Source organism: Lipotes vexillifer, unplaced genomic scaffold, assembly GCF_000442215.2.
Source record: "Lipotes vexillifer unplaced genomic scaffold, Lipotes_vexillifer_v1.1 scaffold79, whole genome shotgun sequence".
Lineage (NCBI taxonomy): Eukaryota > Metazoa > Chordata > Mammalia > Artiodactyla > Lipotidae > Lipotes > Lipotes vexillifer.
The window spans coordinates 201,938-222,065 of NW_006775678.1; the positions used below are offsets into that span (position 1 = coordinate 201,938).

The 20,128-nt window shown below is 41.0% G+C and overlaps 1 protein-coding gene across 1 annotated transcript in view; it reads right to left on the reverse strand.

The window, feature by feature from the left end:
• The window catches only part of ATP8B1 (ATPase phospholipid transporting 8B1), a 62,650-nt gene that overhangs the window by 15,024 nt on the left and 27,498 nt on the right, over positions 1 to 20,128 (reverse strand). The window contains exons 8-18 of the mRNA XM_007450106.1: positions 18,900 to 18,982; positions 18,621 to 18,779; positions 18,363 to 18,451; positions 15,890 to 16,080; positions 13,089 to 13,297; positions 11,563 to 11,606; positions 10,758 to 10,914; positions 4,653 to 4,841; positions 2,802 to 2,914; positions 1,006 to 1,170; positions 142 to 253 (exon numbers count right to left, since the gene is read on the reverse strand). Of these exons, the coding sequence (XP_007450168.1) occupies positions 142 to 253; positions 1,006 to 1,170; positions 2,802 to 2,914; positions 4,653 to 4,841; positions 10,758 to 10,914; positions 11,563 to 11,606; positions 13,089 to 13,297; positions 15,890 to 16,080; positions 18,363 to 18,451; positions 18,621 to 18,779; positions 18,900 to 18,982 (1,511 nt within the window). The remainder of the gene's footprint in view (positions 1 to 141; positions 254 to 1,005; positions 1,171 to 2,801; positions 2,915 to 4,652; positions 4,842 to 10,757; positions 10,915 to 11,562; positions 11,607 to 13,088; positions 13,298 to 15,889; positions 16,081 to 18,362; positions 18,452 to 18,620; positions 18,780 to 18,899; positions 18,983 to 20,128) is intronic.

Genomic DNA, 20,128 nt, shown 5'->3' on the forward strand with positions numbered 1-20,128 from the left:
TCCTCAGGGAAAGAGTCTCTGTCCCAAAGAAACAGACAGTGTGTGTACAGGATGGAAAGTTTGAGGTCACCTTGAGCAAGGGAAATAGGAGCTATGAATATTTGTGAATTAACAGATGTGCTTCCCTGCAAACTAAATTACCCTTTTTGTCTCCAGTTAGCACCCAGATCTTAATGTCAGCTTTTGCAAGTTTTGAAATGGTTTCTGGGACTCCATCTTGTAGCTTGTCTTCAATAGCTGTTGCTCCCAATAGCTGCAGTGTACATTAAAAGAAAGGAATTAGCAAATAAGCCAAAAATGTTCTTAATTGCAGTTTGCCAAACTGTAAAAAGAAGGACTAAATACACCCCAGTTGGTGCTCTATTGGGGCCAGTGGCCAGCATTAACTGGCAAGGCCGTCGTGTGTCATACTCATCAAAAACCAAACAGCCAAAAACATTTTTCTTAAAGTAATTCACCAAGACAAAAATATAAGTACAAATCAAAGACAATAAAAATATACTTTCATTGTGTGTATACTACTTTACATGGACACAAGCCAATTTCTCTTGCTAAAAGTCAATACTAACTATTCACTGAACATTTCCTTTTAACATAAACACAAAAAGCAGTCAGTATTAAACTTTAAAAAGTCTCTTTCACAAATGGTATATTTTCTCATTTCAAGATTTTGCAAAATATAAATCATCTCAGTAATTCTCACAATGTAATGAGTATATGCTGGCTTGTTACTGTATACAAATCATAGTGAATTTTAATAAGTGATATAAAAATAACAGAATCAGAATCTCATAGTGTTTTCTGTCATTTGGTTTCTCCTAATGGCAACTCCTATTTTGCTTGCTGAACAAAAGAAATTCAAGTGACCTAGTTCCACTGTACCAATTTCAAATACTGAAGTTGAAATTCTCTTTCAAGCATGAGATCAAAACTGCAATAAAACTTAATAAAATTTCCAATTCTGTTTGGAATATCAAGGAGAAAGTTACAGAGGTTAAAACTCACAATTAAGTCTTTTTCAATCTCCTCATATACTTTATCCAGAGCTTCATCCCGGTTGGTTGAGGCTATACTTGCAGCCATAAACTTTTTATTCCATTCTTCAAATTCTTTTTCTTCAATTTCCTTATAGCAAAGGCACAGGGTTCTAAGAGTCTCACCTGCAAAGATCTGTTTAAAAGACAATCCATTCACCCAAAGAATAGTTAATTTTATGTAATTCAAGGTCAAGTTTGAAATCTTACTTTGAAATAATACAATAAGAGAATTTTAAAAGACTGTGAAAGATGGATTCTGTACACATACATTCCATAAAGGAGATTAAACAAATACTTTGTTTTTCTAAGTATTCTCAATATCTTAGGAATAGGAATATATTTGTCGTTCCCAAATTAGTTCAAGGGAAAAGCATATCTTTCTTCTAAATCAAATCATGAGAATTAAAAAAAAACCCTTTTTCTCTTAACGAAGAAAATAACAGACCAAGGAAGCTGCCTTGGGGTATAATGATTTTGTAAACCAGACCTGACACCTTTATAATTTGTTTCTACAAACTGTTACAAGTCCAGTCAACTATGAACTCTCAACCAAGCATTATTCCCTCAAACCAATTCTGAAATACATGAGCCACTGTTAAAGCTGAGATAAAACATTTTAATGAAGGAGTCTGGAAAATTTAATCATGGTGAACAGATTTAAGCCAATTTAAATAGCTTAAATATGAACCAGTAAAAATGTTCCATTACTTCACAATCACATCTTGTCTAGCCAAAAATGGCAGAGCTGGTTCACCCAACTGAGGGTCTGTTGTCAAAGACTCTTCGCAAGGTTCTGCATGTATTTGATTAGACTGCCCTTGTTCATCTCCTCATGAGAAATTATCCAGTGTAACTGCTTCAGTAACATATATAACCTTAAAATGTGACCCCACTTACTAAACATCATATTCATCAGGCTTCTTTCTGAAGGACCTTTGGCCCCCAAACTCTGACCCATCAAGTGAAGGGAAGAAAAAAAACCTTTATTAAGCACCTACTGAGTGCTAGGGGCTGTGCAAGATGGTTTTCATCCACGAGGCTTTGCACCAACCCTCCATGGTAGGAATTATCCCCTTCCTCTTCCACACAGGCAATTAATGATTCATCAGAGACATCAACCATTTCCCCCCAGAGGGCACAAAACAAGTAAAGAGGCAGAACTGGGACACCAGATCTGACAGATAGGCTCCATACTTCATTGCCGTCATTATATACAAGCAAAACAATATAAGGGTTGGTAGGCAATTCTAAAAGAGAAATTTCCAGAAGCATTCTGAATAATTGCAATATCACTGGACCAAGTACATAGTCCCCTAAAATAGCAAGTTTGAAGTAATGAAGACCAAACTGATTCTCTAACAAAGATATCAGAACTTGATTATCCAGTGCACTGCTTTATCATGCCCTATCATACGTGAATGCTTGCTTTCCTTCACTGTACACCAGGACGTTGGAATTCTTGGAGACTACGGCACAGGATGGTTATGTAGCTTGCTCGAGTTCACCAGAAGAAAGACCAGTCTTTCTCCTGGATCAGTCCTGTAGATACTGCTGACCTGGATGCTGGGAGGAGGTAGCAAGGTCATTTCCTAGGAAGTCAGCGTCAGGGACAGAACATATTCCTACTTTGGTGCTCTTTCCACTCAACTACACCAAGACAATAGAAAGGTCAACGGTTAACACAGAGCTTTCATTCCAGCTTAAGGGATAGTACCAGAAAATAAGGTTGGAATCTGTGGCATAAAGAGTGGAAGTGAGACTTACATCCAGGGCATCCTGTGTCTCTTGTTTCGTAGGATTCGTTCGATGTAACCGTTCATAAATTACAGTGTCAGCACCTTTACAATAAAGCCTGATATTGCCTTCTACGGTTCTTACTAGTAGCAAGGGAAGGAAAAGCAAATAGTAAAGTTAATGTTTGATTTCTTAAAAGAAAAGTACATTCATAAAGTTAATTTGAAGTGTCGCAGTGCTAAACATTCATAATTAGTTTAAAATCAGCAATGAGAAAAATGTTGCTCTCAACAACGCTGATAAGCCACTGTCTACATAGAATGTAATAGGGAAATAAATATGAAAAGATTCCTTCAGTCAGCTCAGTTTTCCATAGCCTTGCTTATTCTTTCAGCAAATATTCACTGACTCCCTACTATGTGCTAGCTTCTTCCATAGAGCCTTTTTTGTCCACGCCAGCCAGTGGGAATCTTTCTTACCTATAAACCCACAACACTTAACTGCCTTTAATACTGGGACCAAAACACGCTCCTTGTGACCATTTTCTTGGCTTTTTTGATCTCTGCAGTAATTTAATTGTATTACGTGTCTCATCAGTAACTAGATTTTAAGTTCTCTAAGGTAGATGCCAGGCATGATAATCAGCCCAGATCAGTGCTGGGTACGCAGAAAGCACTCAGTAAAATGAGCCTAATCAGAGTTCAGGGGGCAGTTAAACCGATATATCTTTTTGGTTAAAAAGTCAATCTCATGGTGGAAAAGCTTATAGATATCACTTAACCCAGTGATCCAAGCTGATGTGACCAGCAATCACGTGCCTTCTGATGTGATATGCTGGGAAAGACACGGCACCGATCTACGTACCCCTCCTGCCAACAGTGCGTCATCTGAATCTAATCATGAGGGAATATCAGACAAATCCAAACTGAGGGACTCTCGATAAAATGACAGGCCTGGGCTTTTCAAAAAAGTCAGCATATGAAAGATCAAAAACAGGTTGTGGAACTCTTCTAGAATAAAGGAGACCAGAGTAACAATCACAGAACGCAATGTGGAATATTAGGTGGGGTCCTGAATCAGAAAGAGAATTCCTGGTAAAATTTGAAAACGTTCTGTAAAGATGATAATACTGTAATGTTAAATTTTCTGAGTCTGATCAGTGTACTGTACATAAAAATAAGTGAAGGTTCCCGATCTTAGGAAATACCTACTTAAGTATTTGGGGGAAAGGGGCATGAGATCTGCAATTGACTCTCAAATAAATGGCTGAGAAAACAAGAACTTGTAAATGATAATGACAAAGAATTTGTGACCAGTGCTAACAATGGTGGATATGGAAGAAAATACAAGAGTTCTTTCAAGTGTTCTTGCAATTTTTCTGTAAGTTTGAAATTATTTCAAAATATGAACTTAAAACATTTCACTATTATGAAGTGATCATTGTCTCCACTTGGCTGCCTGGGCTGGAGGTATGATTTTGATTCCTAAGCACAGCCTCGCTTCTCTCAGAGCTCCTCTCCTGCTACACTCTCCCTTCCCTGATGTCCCTCAAGCCTCCAGCAGAAGTGCTCAGAGTGACTCACGATATAAAAGCTCATGTTGTGGGTCTACCACCCACAGTGCTGCCACCCAGATTCCACAGCTGGCAGCCCACATCTTTGAAGATACATCAACATCTGCAAGATTCAGATCTACTGCATTTGTCCCTTCGAGTGATGGACATGGTGTAGAATGAAGAAAGAAAACACCAGTTTGGACAAGCCTGCGGAAATCCTCCGGGAGCCAAGGGGTTCATTCAATGCCTATTTTATCCTGGTGTCGCTAAATAAAATGTGTGAAAGGCAGCATCTCAATGAGCCATTCACAGACATGGAGACCTACCTATTATAGACATTCGCTTCCGGTCACTGTTGAAGTCTAAAATGGCGAGAACACTGTAGGTCCTCTCAGTGCCCAACTCACTGATGGTGATCGTGTTCTGGGTCCTGGTGAGGAAGACAAAACCGAAGTTCCTGGCGGCGCTTACCAGAGCACCTTCGTCAGGAGAGGCTGCCTGGTAGTTGAGCTGACCTAGCAAGCGAGGCAGGAGAGAAAACCAGAAAAGCTGAGCTCACCACCAAGGGTTCATGCAGTTCACGTGCTGGGTGAGGATGTATGGTTACCCCTCGGTACCCGCAGGGGACTGATTCCAGGAGCACCCGCAGGCAAATTCTATGGATGCTCTAGTCCCTTATAAAATGGCAGACTACAGCAGATACAGCTGGTGTTCCGCATCTGCGGGCACAGGGGACCAACTGTATTGCAAAGCCCAAATCAGCCTCAAGGAAACAAGTCACTGATTTTTAAGGAGTATGCCAACATTAATTTTAAAGTTTTTAAAAGGTAAACTTTTATTTCTAATCATAAACAGTGATATAAACTAGAAGTAAAAAAAAAAAAGAAAAATCTGGCCAAGAATAGGGGAAAAAAATCTCATAATCCCGCCATCTAGAGAAAAACAACACTATTGACATTCTGTTATCATTTCTTCCAGTCCTTTTGGAAATGCCTATTTCTGTAAAAGTTTCCATCATGCTAAATATACATTTACATCCTGATTATTTTAACATTGTATTTTGAGCATGTTATCATAGCTTTAAAAAAGTCTTTCTATGTATTATTTTAAAGGAATGTAACCTGTGAATGTAACATGTGACCATTTTCCTATTACAGGCACTTAGTTCCTTCCCCCAATTTTTTTACTCTAAAAAAATAACATTGTGAACTTCCCTGGTGGTGCAGTGGTTGGGAATCTGCCTGCCAATGCAGGGGACATGGGTTCGAGATCTGGTCCGGGAAGATCCCACATGCCACGGAGCAACTAAGCCCGCGTGCCACAACTACTGAGTCTGCATGCCACAACTGCTGAAGCCCACGCACCTAGAGCCCGTGCTCCGCAACAAGAGAAGTCACCGCAATGAGAAGCCTGCGCACCGCTGTGAGGAGTGACCGCCGCTCACCACAACTAGAGAAAGCCCGCGTGCAGCAACCAACACCCAACACAGCCATAAATAAATAAATAAAATTGCCTTCTCTCAAACCACTAAAAAAAAGTTTAAAAAATAAATAAATAATTAAAAAACACCGTAATAAGCATTTTGTATGTGTATAAAGGTTTTTCTGACTCTATTTTCTAAGGATAGCTTCCTAGTCGTGAAAATACTGGGGTAAAGAATATTGATAATTTTTAAACCTGTTGGCATATATTTTACTCACTTCTTTTCTAAAAGGGTTGTACCAGGTTATCTTCCCTCTAGAAGAGTGTGCTTTCTTCAACTTAGCTATATTCTCATAATTTAAAAAAGTCTCAAAATGTATCAATCTGTTCAATATCTTGATATTTGAAAATTATATAATGGGAAACTGCCTTTATTTCACAACTAAATTGCAACAATAGGAGTAAATCTCACAATGTTGAGTGGAGAAGCCAGACACCAAGTACATACCAATAATTCCATTTACACGAACCGCAAAGCAGACAATGTTAACCCACACTGTTCGAAGTCAGGACAGTAGTCACCCCTGGAGGGGCAATGATTGAAAGGGAACATAAAAGGGATGTCTAGGGGATGGAAAATGTTCTGTTTGTAAAAATCTGGGTACTCACGACAAGGGAGTATTCAACCTGTGAAAATGAGCTATATGCTTGTCTCTGTACACATGTTGTACCTCAGTAAAAAATTAAAAGAAAAAAAAAGCTCCGCCTATCCAAGAGTTTCTATTTTTCTACTCTTAGTTCTTCTATCTCAAAGTAGAATGAAAAGTATTACTAAAGTCAGATGAATTTCCACAGGAAAAGGCATTTCGTTTTCCACCATGGTATGATCAGGATGCACCCATAGATGGATGGGCAGTTCTTTACCCCATCCGTCTATGGGGAGGGGGCAGATGCCCCAGGGTGCACAGCTGTAGGTAGAGCTAAACGCCCGTCCCTACTCTGCTCCCTTCACATACATGCGCAGGTGGTTCACTCTAAGTCAGTATTAATCACTCCCAAATAGTAATTAAAGATGACAGTTAGGTTGGTCTCTCTCCATCTCTCACCCAGAAAGTCATACACCAGAAGTTATGAATGTACTTGCTAAATCCAGCCATTCTACAAACACACACACATGCCAGAGGGTAAAATATTTAACCACAGCTAAACAAGCAGCAGTGAGAACACAGTCCCCTCCCTTCAGCAAGTTTCGCTGGCAGGGATATATTGCATCATACTGAAGGCAAACTTATTTCCAACAGAAAAAAAAGGAACAAAATGATAAAAGGTGGTAAAGTTCCCATGAGTAAGACAATCATATCTGGAGAGAACACTGATATTTTTATCATTAAAAGAAAATCCTTCCATTTTGTTCTAGTAATGGAATCACAGAATTGCAGACTAATAGGAGGAACTTCAGAGACCTGGTCCAAACTCCAACTTTATGTTTGCAGGAGGAAACCTGGACTAAAAATTAACCTCCTGAAACCTCTTCTGAAGAAAACTATTTATTTACCACACGCTCAGACACAACCAAAGAGACTTTCTTTTCTTTTACAGACTAATTTGTGGATCACGGAACTGATGCAAATAAAATAGATGCTGAAACAACAAACCCCACCTCTCATTATCCTGATTCCATAGCTTTCCTCTGGCTGATAATCTTCTAGTCACCAGTCCTGAAACAAGTTACGTCTCAGATTGACTATCCCCGCCCCCCCCCCCCCCCCCACCCCCCCGCAGCAAGACTCTACCCCCCCCCCCCCCCCCCCGCCGCCATTTGTTACTTTCTCATCCTTCCCAAAGACTCCACGGCTAACCCAGGTCCTCAGTTTCCTCACCCATCTCGTGTGTCCCAGCTCCAAACTCCTAAAACTCAGCTCTCTAATCATAATCTCATGGTGCATCCCAACTTAAAGGGCTTCAGGCAAAGAAACTGCCTCCAAGCCTTTCGAACTCTTCTCTCGCATGGCCTCTGCAGGAGGCAGGAGGCTACGATGGCCCCAAGGTGTGTCTCCCCACCCTGTGTACACATACACTTTCTCCCAGTGACTCAAGCAAACTCTAACCGAGGTACTGCTGGGAAGGGATTTTATTGATATAATTCAGGTCCAGATTGGGGTTGACCTTAAGATAAGGAGATTATCTGGGTGTTCCTAACCTAACTGGGTCAGTCCTCAAAAGGGACGGGGCTCTTCCTGGAGAGACAGATTTGAAGCGTGAAAGGGGTTTGATGGAAGGGAGATTCTCCACTGCTGGCTTTGAAGACAGGGGGAACCATGTGGCAAGGAAGGAGGGAGGCCTTGGGAGCAGAAAGCAGCCCCAGCTGACAGCCAGCAAGGAAATGGAGACCTCAGTCCTACTACCACAGAGAACTGAATCCTGCTCTCAGCTTGCAAGAGGATGCTGATCTCCAGTTGACAACGTGGCCTGACCTTGATTCTAGGGAGATTCTTAGCAGAGAACCCAGTCACGCTGTGTGCCCAGACTTCTGACCTAAAGAACTGTGAACTAATGAATGGGTGATTTAAGCCACTGACTTGTGGTGATCCACTACAGAGCAACAGAAAACCAATGCAGCCTCTCCACACTCAGCCTCCATGTGCCCTACATGTGCTCAACACTTGGGCCACACAAACCTTCTGCTGAGCATACGTGACAAGATTCTCATCTCTCACTGTTGATGTTATGCATAAAAAAAGATGAGCCAATCTCTACTATTCTTGTAAAAGAGGGAAAATGAGAGTGCAAGAGCAGAGGCACACCAGCATGGTGGAGTGGAAGGATTCAGCTAAAATGAGTCCTAACATGCTGAGATCAGGTAGGTCTTGGTGCTTCTGGTCTGAATTTCCTCATCTATAATACTTGGAGGAGTTACTCCCAAGGTCCCTTCCAATGGACCCTTTCAAGGTGCTTTTATGTATCAAAGCCAAAATCAATTTTTCTTTTACCTCCAATAGCTTCTACACATTTAGTTTTTATGCCTATTTCTCCTCTGGAGATTTCATCCACTACATGTGAAGCCTCAGCATCAGAAAACAGAAAAGGACATTCGTTTGTATGCTGGGCTGATTAAAGTGGAGAATGCACATGACAAAAGGGCACCTTTTGCTCTCTCCAGAATGCACATGTGTATCTATATAATGTATCATTGTGTCCATAGGTGACAAAATACCTAGCCTTCATTAATACTCGACAAATTTGCTCTAACAAAGCTAGCACAAGCTACATTTAAGAATGCTGCAGACTTGGAAACAACCTAAATGTCCATCGACAGATGAATAGAAGATGTGGTATATATACACAATGGAATATTACTCAGCCATAAAAAACAATGAAATAATGCCATTTGCAGCAACATGGATGGACCCAGAGATTGTCATACTGAGTGAAGTCAGAAAGAGAAAGACAAATATCGTATGATATCACTTATCTGTGGAATCTAAAAGAAGACACAAATGAACTTAAACAGAAACTGACTCACAAACAGAGAGAACCGACTTGTGGTTGCCGAGGGAGAGGGAGGGTGGGGGAGGAATGCAGTGGGAGTTTGGGATTAGCAGATGCAAACTACTGTATAGAATGGATAAACAACAAGGTCCTACTGTATAGCATAGGAAACTGTATTTAATATCCTATGATAAACCATAATGGAAAATAATACGAAAAAGAATGTACGTACATGTATAACTGAATCACTTTGCTGTACACCAGAAATTAACACAACACTGTAAATCAACTATTCTTCAATTTTTTTAAAAAAGGTTAATTTAAAAAAAAATAGAATTCTTCAGAGGAATCTACAAGTCAACTTGCTTGTTCCCATGCAAATACACATGAATTATGTTCCTTCAAATGAAAAAGGCAACTTCAGGAGGCCTAGGCTTTCGGCTGCTACTATTTCAAACCCCAAACATATCTGAATGTAAAAAATAAGTTCTCTCTGAAATTATTTTGTAGTAAAGACTGTCCAAGTTTAAAGTCCACTTATCATCCAGATAAGGTTTGACTCTTCATAAATATTAAGTATTCAGATAGTGATAAGATTTTGATTCTTCTGTTATAATGCAAGAGTCAATCATTTTTTTTACTGATAAGATTTCAATTCCAAAGTGATAAACACATCTGGAGCTAGAACTGTGAAGGAGATGTATATTTCTGGAGGCCAGAAGCCTGCTTCATGGGTTGCTAGCTTGTATACCATCTAGTGGAAGGGGCCCACAGACAGTCATTGTTTGGGTGGAGATTCGACAAACTTGTCACGCACACAACTCTTTTTTAAATTTTTCCTTTGGACAGTAATATTTGTTATTATAGGAAATATGTATACACCTTGTTATATTTGTACTTTGAATTAATTTAGTGATAATTTGCAATATGCTATGTGGATTCAGACTGCAGTCGTTTGAAACTTTACGTGATATACCATCATAATTCATATGATCCTGTGATTCTAAAGTCTAAATCTCACCAGGTTGAGATGGGAATTTTCAGAAGTCATTTACTTTGAGGGTATTTGGGTTCTCTGAAATATGTGACAGGATCCCTGGGAGAAGGACTTTAAGACAGTTGCACTGTTATCCATTCACTTCTTTTCCCCAGAGGGGGTTAAAAAAAAAAAGGACTCAGGCGACCTGGTCTAACTGTTTTGTCAGCTGGCCCTCTGGGTAAACAGACCACTCATATTTTCTAGAAAGAAGAAACCTTATATCAGAAATGCCGTTTGCAGGATATCTCTGGCAAAGAATTACCTATGGGAAATAGAACCCAGGATCTAGAAGGCAAGGCTCCCTGGAGTATGCCATGTAAGCCATGCACTTCTCTGGGGTATAAAATATCATAATTGAAACCTAACTGAAACACCTCTAGTTCATACAACTCTTTATATGTGCATTCGAGTCCCAAGCACGAGTCTCCCGTAAACTAAAAATACTGGCCCCCAGTGTCCAAGATGCGAGAGCCACACTCACCGTCGAGCCTGTCCACCATGACCGTGTGGCACACCGCCAGCAGGAAGAAAAACTGTCGCACTTCCGGCTCCTTCCCCGACTGGATTTGCTCGATGAGATAATGGTCATGAAATACAAGCTTCCCATCGGAATACGTATTCCAGCTAAAATCCACTGGCTGAAAGAAGCAGAGGAGGAAAAGTCAGTGTGATTTAAAAGAGACAACTTGGGCTTCACGAATGACAGGAACTTTGCTCTGAAACCGTGTCCTCATGCAAGCATCACCTTAGGATTTTAACACGTCCTGAAGTGTCAAGAGGCTCACATCTGTCTTAACACAGCCTACTGTGAGTTGAATTATGTCCACCCAAAAAGATATGTTGTCCTAACCCCTGGTACCTGGGAATAGGACCTTCTTTGGAAATAAGGTCTTGGTAGATGTAATCAAAATTAGGGTATACTGGATTGGGGGGGGCCCTAATCCAATGACTGGTATCTTTATAAAAGGAGGGAAGTCTGGACACAGATACACAGGCAGAAGGCCATGTGACGACACAGGCAGACTTCTTGAGTGTTGAGTCCACAAGCCAAGGAATGTCAAGGATTGCAGACAACCACCAGAACCTAGGAAAAGACAAGCAAGGACTCTGCCCTAGAGCCTCCAGAGGGAGCGTGGCCCTGCTGACACCTTAATTTCAAACTTTTAGCCTCCAGAGCTGTGAGGGAATACATTATTGTTGCTCTAAGCCACCCATTTTATGTTGGTTTGTTACAGCTCAGGAAACTCATACACAACCCAAGAGATTTCCTAAGTGAAAGGACTCACCTCTATTTTGCTATGACTATTCTGAGAAGCATCCCGATGGTCTCCTGTGAACAAACAGGACAAAACAAATCGAGTCAACAGGTCTCGAAGCCTGTTTCTGGACAGCCCTTGAGTTAAGAATGGTTTTTCAAGAGTTTTAAAAAACAAACAAAGCATAACAAAGAAGATATTTGATACCGAACATATGTGGCCAGCAAAGGCTAAAATATTTCCTATCTGGCTCTTTACAAAAAAGTGTGCTGGTTTCTGGTCTAGAGGTTCAAATACTGGCAAACTGTGTCCGTCTACACTGCCATCTCCTCTGGGGCCAGAATCACGTCCTATGAAGTGCTTTACCCCCGCCCTCCCCCAGCTCAGAAGGAACCACCACCCACGCAGAGGAGAACCCCTTCCTCAAGCCCTCAGCATCCCACCTTCCTCACTGATGTTCTGGGAAAGTACCATACACAGCACAAAGTTTCCTCCAAGTGGAAAGCATATGATGTTATGCTTACAGCTTTTAAAAGAATTATATTGTTTTTCTTTAAAAGTTAGAGCACCCTATTTGAATACAGCATTAGCTTTGTTATTTTTATAAATCTATAGCACATTTCAGAATATCAAATGGAAATTAATTTTTAAAATATAATTGTAGTGAAATACACGTTAACATACAATTTACCATCTCAACTATTTTGTTTTTTTTTTTGCGGTACGCGGGCCTCTCACTGCTGTGGCCTCTCCCGTTGCGGAGCACAGGCTCCGGACGCACAGGCTCAGTGGCCATGGCTCACGGGCCCAGCCGCTCCACGGCATGTGGGATCCTCCCGGACCGGGGCACGAACCCGTGTCCCCTGCATCGGCAGGCGGACTCTCAACCGCTGCGCCACCAGGGAAGCCCCATCTCAACTATTTTTGAGTGAACAGTTCAGAAGCACTAAGTCCAATCACACAGCTGTGCAGCCATCAGCACCATCCACCTCCATGGCTCTTTCGTCTGGTAAAATTGAAACTCTGGACTCATTAAACACTAACTCCTCATTCCCATCTCTCCTCAGCCCCTGGCAACCACCATTCTACTCTCTGTCTCTATGAGTTTGACTCCTCTAAGTACCTCAAATAAGTGGAATCATACAATATGTGTCCTTTTGTGCCTGGCTTATTTCACTTAGCAGAATGACCTCAAGGTTCATCCCTGTCGTAGCAAGTGTCAGAATCGCCTTCATTTTTAAGGCTGAATAAAATCCCATTGTGTGTATATACCACATTTTCCTTATCTATTCATCCACTGATGGATACTTAGGTTCCTTCTAAACCTTCACCACTGTGAATAATGCTGCTACGAACATGGGTGTGCACATATTGCTCGAGTCCCTGCTTTCGGTTCATTTGGGGTATGCACACAGGAGCAGAATTGCTGGGTCACATGGCAAGTTAAATTTTTGCGGGATGTGTACCTATTTCTGACTCCTGACCTCCCTGAGCCACTCTGGAAAGGCAGCCTCTGGTCACACATGCCCAGGGACTTAGTAACAGCTTCCACTCACCGTAAATTTGCCCGTTGATGCAGCATTTTTTAAAGGTCATGATGTTCTGTGTGAGCGTCCCTGTCTTGTCAGAGAAGATGTAATGGATCTGCCCGAGCTGCTCATTCAGCGTGGTGGTTCTTGCCTTTGCGGGCGTGTCTTTCTCAGGATAGTACATCTGCAGGTCCCAGTTGATGAAGTAACTCTGTCCAAGACGAATCACTTCCACGCTAGGAAGACAAATGATTACTTTTGATCGAGCTCTCAGATATGAGTGGCAGGCAGTTGATCTTGTCCTAACTTTGCGCCAGGAGCGAGCTGTTTATCTATTCATACAAAGAGACAAGCCCTGCGGTGGCCCATGTGCCCAGTCTCTGGGTTCTCCTGACCAAACACATCTTTCTCCAGCTTCAGGGTCAAAGTGTCCTCTCAATGTGATTTCCTACTCACTCCTGAGCACATCTGGCCACGGCACCCCACATTCAGAACACGCCACCCACACGGGTGACATGGTAACACTGCAGGGGGCACCCCACGATGTGACAGCTTCTACTCTTTTCTCTCATTCCCCATCGCACTCAGAGACAACTGGAAAGGCGTGTTCACCTTTGCCCTCAACTGGAGGACAAAGGGAGTGAGGGTCCACTAGGTTATACACCCCTGTGTACTCTCAAGTAGGACAAAGGGTTTTTGGCAAGTAACCCCTAAAGCATGTTTTTTTCCTAAATTGTTTTTTTTTAACCGTTTTTTAATTGAAGTATATTGTGTTAGTTTCAGGTATACAGCAAAGTGATTCAGGGATATATATATATTTTTTGAGGAATGTGTAACTATATTTACATATTCTTTTTCAGATTCTTTTCCGTTATAGTTATTACAAGATACTGAATATAGTTCCCTGTGCTAAACAGTAGGTCCTTGTCATTTATCCATTTTGTATACAGTCCTAAATTCTTATAAGGTTACAGAACATCCAAAATACAATATTCTAAAAGGATCATTTCCATTTAAAAACTATAACTGATTAAATCTAACTCAACTAGGTAAGAAAGGTGCTTACACATCCAGCAACTGTTCAGTGGGCAAAGGATGTGTCTATAATAAGCTAAACAAATGGAAAAATAACTCCCTCCTTCTCTCCTCCCTTATGTATTTCCTGAGTGCCTACTATATACCAGACACCATCCTAGGTACAGGGGACACATCAGTAAACAAAAGAGACAAAAACCCTGCTCTCAAGGAGGTTACCTTCTAATGGAGATGGACAAATAAATAAACCAGTAAACACACAGTTTATCAGGTGATGAAAATTCTCTGCAGAAAATCAAAGCAGGGTGAGGGGAGCTGGAGACCGACAGGCAGAGGAAGTGGTGTTTAAGAAAGAGAGGGTCAGGAAAAGCCAGGGGGATAAGGTGATTTTTGAGCAGAGACCTGAAGGAAATGAAAGAGCAACCATGTAGATATGGAGGGGAAAAGCATGTTACAGGTGGAGGTCAGAGCAGGCGCAAAGGCCCTGTGGCAGGCACTGGTACGGCTGAGGAATTCAAGGAGGCTAGAGATGAGGGAGTCCAGGGAGTAGGGAGAGATGCTGGAGGTTATGGTTGGGTGTGGAGGGCAGAGCAGCAGATCACATGGGCCTTGTGGGTATAGTGTGGCTTCAGTGAGTCTTTTCTGAATGAATAGACTGTAGGGTTAAAAACAAAGCAGAGATACTATCTGAAATGACCTGATCAATTTATAGTTTGAAAGGACCTTTACTTCCAAGAGAAACAAAGAAAATCATATTAGTCACATGATGTGACTTTTTAAACCTAAAACTACATATACGGTTTATTTCATAACATACGTTTATAGACAGACAAAATAATCTGTATAACAGTTCCCCTAACAAAGGTAAAACTCATCTCAGTTTTTTTTTTAAATAACTGCAAACACATGGCTCCCCAGGGCTTTACTTCATGTTAAAAGAACAATAGTAACTACCTGTAATAAAATTAAAAATAAAACAAATGCACATGTAATAAAATTAAAATAAAATAAATGCTTCTAATTACAGGTGTGCATGTGGCCCTATATGCCTCTGGGCTATTACTTCTCATAACTAAGAGAAGGCTCTGAATGCTGGGAATATCTCAAGGCACAATTTCTCTCCCAACGGTCTAAAGTTCAATTGACCAGGGATAGTGAACTTTGATATTAAAAAACGAAAAAGTAAAAAAAAGTCAGAAATATCACAAAACAAGGTGATGACCATTTGTCAGAGATACGATCCTGACTCTTAGCGCAGCTGAGGTTGAGATGAGAAACACAGAACATTTTGAGAGGTTGACGGTGGGCAGGGAGAGTGGTATTCCCATTAGAAGGCAGCGTTCAGGAAACCCAGTGAGTTTTCCAAGCAATAGGTATAGCAGGTGGTAATAAGGAAGACACAGAAAAGAGGTTAGGAAGGCTCCTGAAAAGGAAAACAACCAAGTTATTCCACGACGTTCTAAATCTTCACCCAGCTCTTTGTGATGCTTGGGCTTCGGAACCCACCAACAAGGAATCTTGCCAAGCAAGTGACTAAGGAGTAGAGTTTGATCTCTGAATCTGGTAGCCGTATCTGTCAAGAGGTCGAGATAAAAGATGCTGTGTCTAGCACAGAGCAGACACACCGTTAATTTCCTTTCCCCGTATCACCCTCAATTCTGAAATGAAAGCTATTTTCTTACTTGTTCCTTATGACCTTTGAAACAAGAATTGCTAGAGTTGAAGGTGATAAGTTGGGAAGATTTACTGTGTTCTTCCATTAAAGCAAAAGGCCAAAGAGAAGACAGCCTTACCTGACGTAGAGAGAGATGGGCACCAGGGTATTCAGAACAATGATGTAGCCCCAGAAATTTAGGAATCCACGGTAGGAGGGTGTAGTGTCTTCTCCATCATAGAGGTACCAAGAATAATTGCCAATTTGAGCTTCCCAGTAAGCATGGCCGATGGCAAGACCCGCAGAAAGCAAGATAAGAACAACAAAGATCTAAAAGACATTCAACAGTTAAGTTTATTCTAAAGATGCACTGTCGACCCCATGCATTTTACAGATGCTTGTTTATCTTATCAACACTTTACTTATGTATGATAATTTAGTAGTCTGTAAAAACAACACACTTAAAATAGAAACAGTGTCATAAGAATGCTTTGAAAGCTATTTATTTCCATGGTTGATTGATTTATCCTACATACCACATATAAGGTGAGGTTTGGTTCCCAAAATTATCTTTCAGAAGAGAAGGTGGTATCTTACATTCAAATCTTTAAATATTCTCATATTATTGGACATCCTCTCAATTACTTTTCCTTTGAACAATAGCATGCTGTTTGGGAAAGACACCTTACCTTAGCATGGAACAATTTCAAAGAATGCTAAATTGGGATACATATAGAAAATGTTTGAAAGAAATGATTTTTTAAAAGAAGAAGGCAAGAAAAGTTTACCCAGATTTGGGTAATTATTCCTGAAGGTTTAATGATCACTTAACGTTTACGATCCTTTGGGCAGTCATATAGTAAGTATTCTGTTGTGGAAATTGAGCATATACTTAAGGGACGAATAAAAATGTCAACAGCCCTAGTGCTAGTTGGTGATTTGTGCGTAAGAATAAAATTTCCAGGGGCTTCCCTGGTGGCGCAGTGGTTGAGAGTCTGCCTGCTGATGCAGGGGATGCGGGTTCGTGCCCCGGTCCGGGAAGATCCCACATGGCGCGGAGCGGCTGGGCCCGTGAGCCATGGCCGCTGAGCCTGTGCATCTGGAGCCTGTGCTCCACAACGGGAGAGGCCACAACAGTGAGAGGCCCGCGTACCGCAAAAAAAAAAAAAAAAAAAAAAAAAAAAAATTTCCAGGGGCAAATTTAATTTTCTGGACACAGAGTCCCAAAGTGCTATGTTTCAAAAGAACCTGGCACAGAGGAGAGGTGATGAGCCTCTTGTGAAGGCTCACGCCATAACCAAGACAATGACATGGAAGATGCATCAGAAAAGTTCAAATTAAGTTTTCATGAAATGTGAGAGCAGGGAAAAACGAACTGTCTCTTAAATTAATATATTACTTTTATGTACTTTTGAATATGTATATGCAATTGAAGTACGTAAGTATTATAAGTCTCTAAAAGTTCACGTGTTCAAATTAAACTAGATCAGATTGATCAGAATGGTGGACTAGAAGGACCTGGAATTCACCTCCCCTGTGAACATACCAAACTAAACTAAATACCTGAAAAAACTCCTCATTGGCAAACTGGAGGACTGCCTGATATTTAGGGCCACCCTACATGCAGAACAGTTAACATAGCAGTCCTGAGACTGCTATCCTTAGAAGGCCTGTTTGCAAGGTTGACTGTTGGCTGGCTTCTGGGAACTTAGATTTTGGAAGGGTTTCCTGATTCCTTATTTCTCATTCTCTGATAAGAATGGCTCACTGTGCCTAACTATTTGTGTAAAACAATATGTTTTATGCTGAATACCCACATTCCTTTAGGGAGTCTGAAATTTTGGTACATGCCAGGCAGATAAGTGCCTACACAACCAGACCCCAATAAAACCCAGGTGCTGAGTCTCTAATGAGCTTCTCTGGTATAACCAACATTTCACGTGGGCTGACACAAATTGTCACTGGGGAGGATTAAGTATGTCTGGTATGTATGACCCCACTGGGAGAGGACTCTTGGAAGCTTGCGCCTGGTTTCCTCTGAACTTTGCCCCATGAGCTTTCTCCCTTTGCTGATCTTGCTTTGTAATAAGCAAGAATTATCATAATAAATTCTAACTCTAAGTATACACTGAATTCTATAAGTCCTCCTAATGAATCATCAAAACTGGGGGTGGTCTTGGGGACCCTTGAGAGAACTTATACCTAAACTTGCCTTATATTTGGACTCATACAGTACATGTTGGGGGGTGGGGGGGGGAAAGGTTGGCTTTTAAGAGAACTATCCCTATGGGAAACTAACAGCAGTAAAATCAACCCTATATTGACTTTAGGAGCCCAGTCCCAGTAACTTATCTAAGGCTCCCGGGTTTCCCAACTGATCACTCCACTCATCAACTCAGGGTACCCAACAACTGAAATTTACATTCCCGGGGAGATTCTCCAATTAGAAATGTAGCATTTCTGAGAAAAGGTGAGGGAATCTGCTCTCCCGCCCACCCCCCAACTTTGGTGCACCTTGTGAACTTTTCTACTTGGCCTACAGAGGTAAGACTTCTCTATGTCAACAAATCTAGACCAAAAGACAGCAATCTACCAAAACAGAAAATAAATACCGTATACACCATGTAGTTCATCAAGTAATCAATTTTAGTTCTTTTAAATCTGGTTTTCCCACTATTCTTCATTATTTTAGTGTCAGCACCTAAAAATGGAAAATTCAATATGATCAACAATTGGGAAAATCAATTCACCGGCATGTCAATAAAATGACTCTTTCTTTGGTTTCAACGGAGAGAGGACATAAAATCAGTTTCCTCATTTAAGTTTTTAATGAGCCTACAGATCAATTTCCCAAGAGACTCAGAAAGTACCTGCAAAAATGACCAATCCATGGCAGAAATCAGTGTTCCTGATTACACAGCCGCGTAACAAAATTTTATCAGCATCCAAAGGAAAACTTGTATTTCTCCAAAACAGTGTTCCTGTAAACTTATCTAGTCGGTTATTCGGTTCCTCACATTCAATAAAACCTTTTAAAGGAGATATGATCTACATAAGTACTCATATATGAAAGATTTTCTGGTTTTAATTAATACGGACTGAATCAAGCAATGAAAATTTGAAACAAAGGAAGACATGTTTGCACAAACCATCAAACGTTGCCAATGAATTTTCTTTCTGGAGATATTGGTGTGTGATTTCAAGTGCCATTTTGAACTTTAAATTGGTTTCTCTAAAGGAAGAGAAAAAAAAATTAAATGAACAAATTTCAGAGTTCGAAAAGGAAGTTAAAGAAAATGGTAAAAAGTAACATTAGGCATACCTGGAAGTGAAAGCTAAATAATTAGTTTTTTTCTATTTTCAAACTCTCTGCTCACTTTGGAACTTCAGGTTTGGATGAAGTTATCCCCTGAACTAGACAAAAATCCCTCCCTGACCCGGGAAATGTTGGCCCACTTTGCTGTTTGTTACAGTGAGGCAATCTGGGTAGGACAGAGGTACCCAGAAGCTTCCTTTCCCACTTCTTACTAACTTAATTCTTACCACCAACCTGAACTATCAAACTGCTGTTTAAAAACTTAGCTTCTAACATTTAATCACACTAAGATAATTCTACAAAACATATCTGTGTTTGAAAGGGTCAAGACTCTATCAACTTAATATTTTCTAGAGTGAATAATTGGATCCTATGTCTTTGAAAGATTAATTCTATCTAAAAAAGGATATGGTCACCTTACCCCCAATACTTGGCATGTCCCCACCGCAGTGGAAGGCTAGGCACATGCAAGAGGACACTCAGGGCCAGGCTGGGCACACATGCTCTGGAAAGCAAGCCTGTCTTACTAGGATGAATGACTTTTTTCAAGTTCCACAAATACTGACTGGGGATTTCCATGCACTAAGAAGTGGACCAGTGGTTCTCAACCTTCCATTCTGTTTGCTCTGACAGAGCATGCTAGCATTTTATATCTTTGTAAAACTTCAGAATCTCTCACTCACGGGAATAAGAGCTGTTGTACAGTTAAGGTTGAACAATCAACAGACTGACTTATAGAGCAAAGAAAGCCCTCGTTTTTACTCAGATGATCTCAGCTCTCCATAAAGAAGCTTACGCACATCTAGGGTGTGGGGAAAGGGGTTTATGCCAGAATGGAAAGCACAGGCACTGGCCTTGGGAGCGAGCACAGGGGAGTAGCACTCCAACTCTGCCACCCACTGTGTGACCTTGGGCAGGCAGCCTCCCCTCCAGTGCCTCAGTTTCCTCATGGGTAACTTCGAGGTAATAATAATATTGCCTCATAGGGTTGTTGAAAAGATTAAATGAGCTACTACGCAAAACTAATGCAACCTAGTCGGCACTCCATAAATATACTGAAAA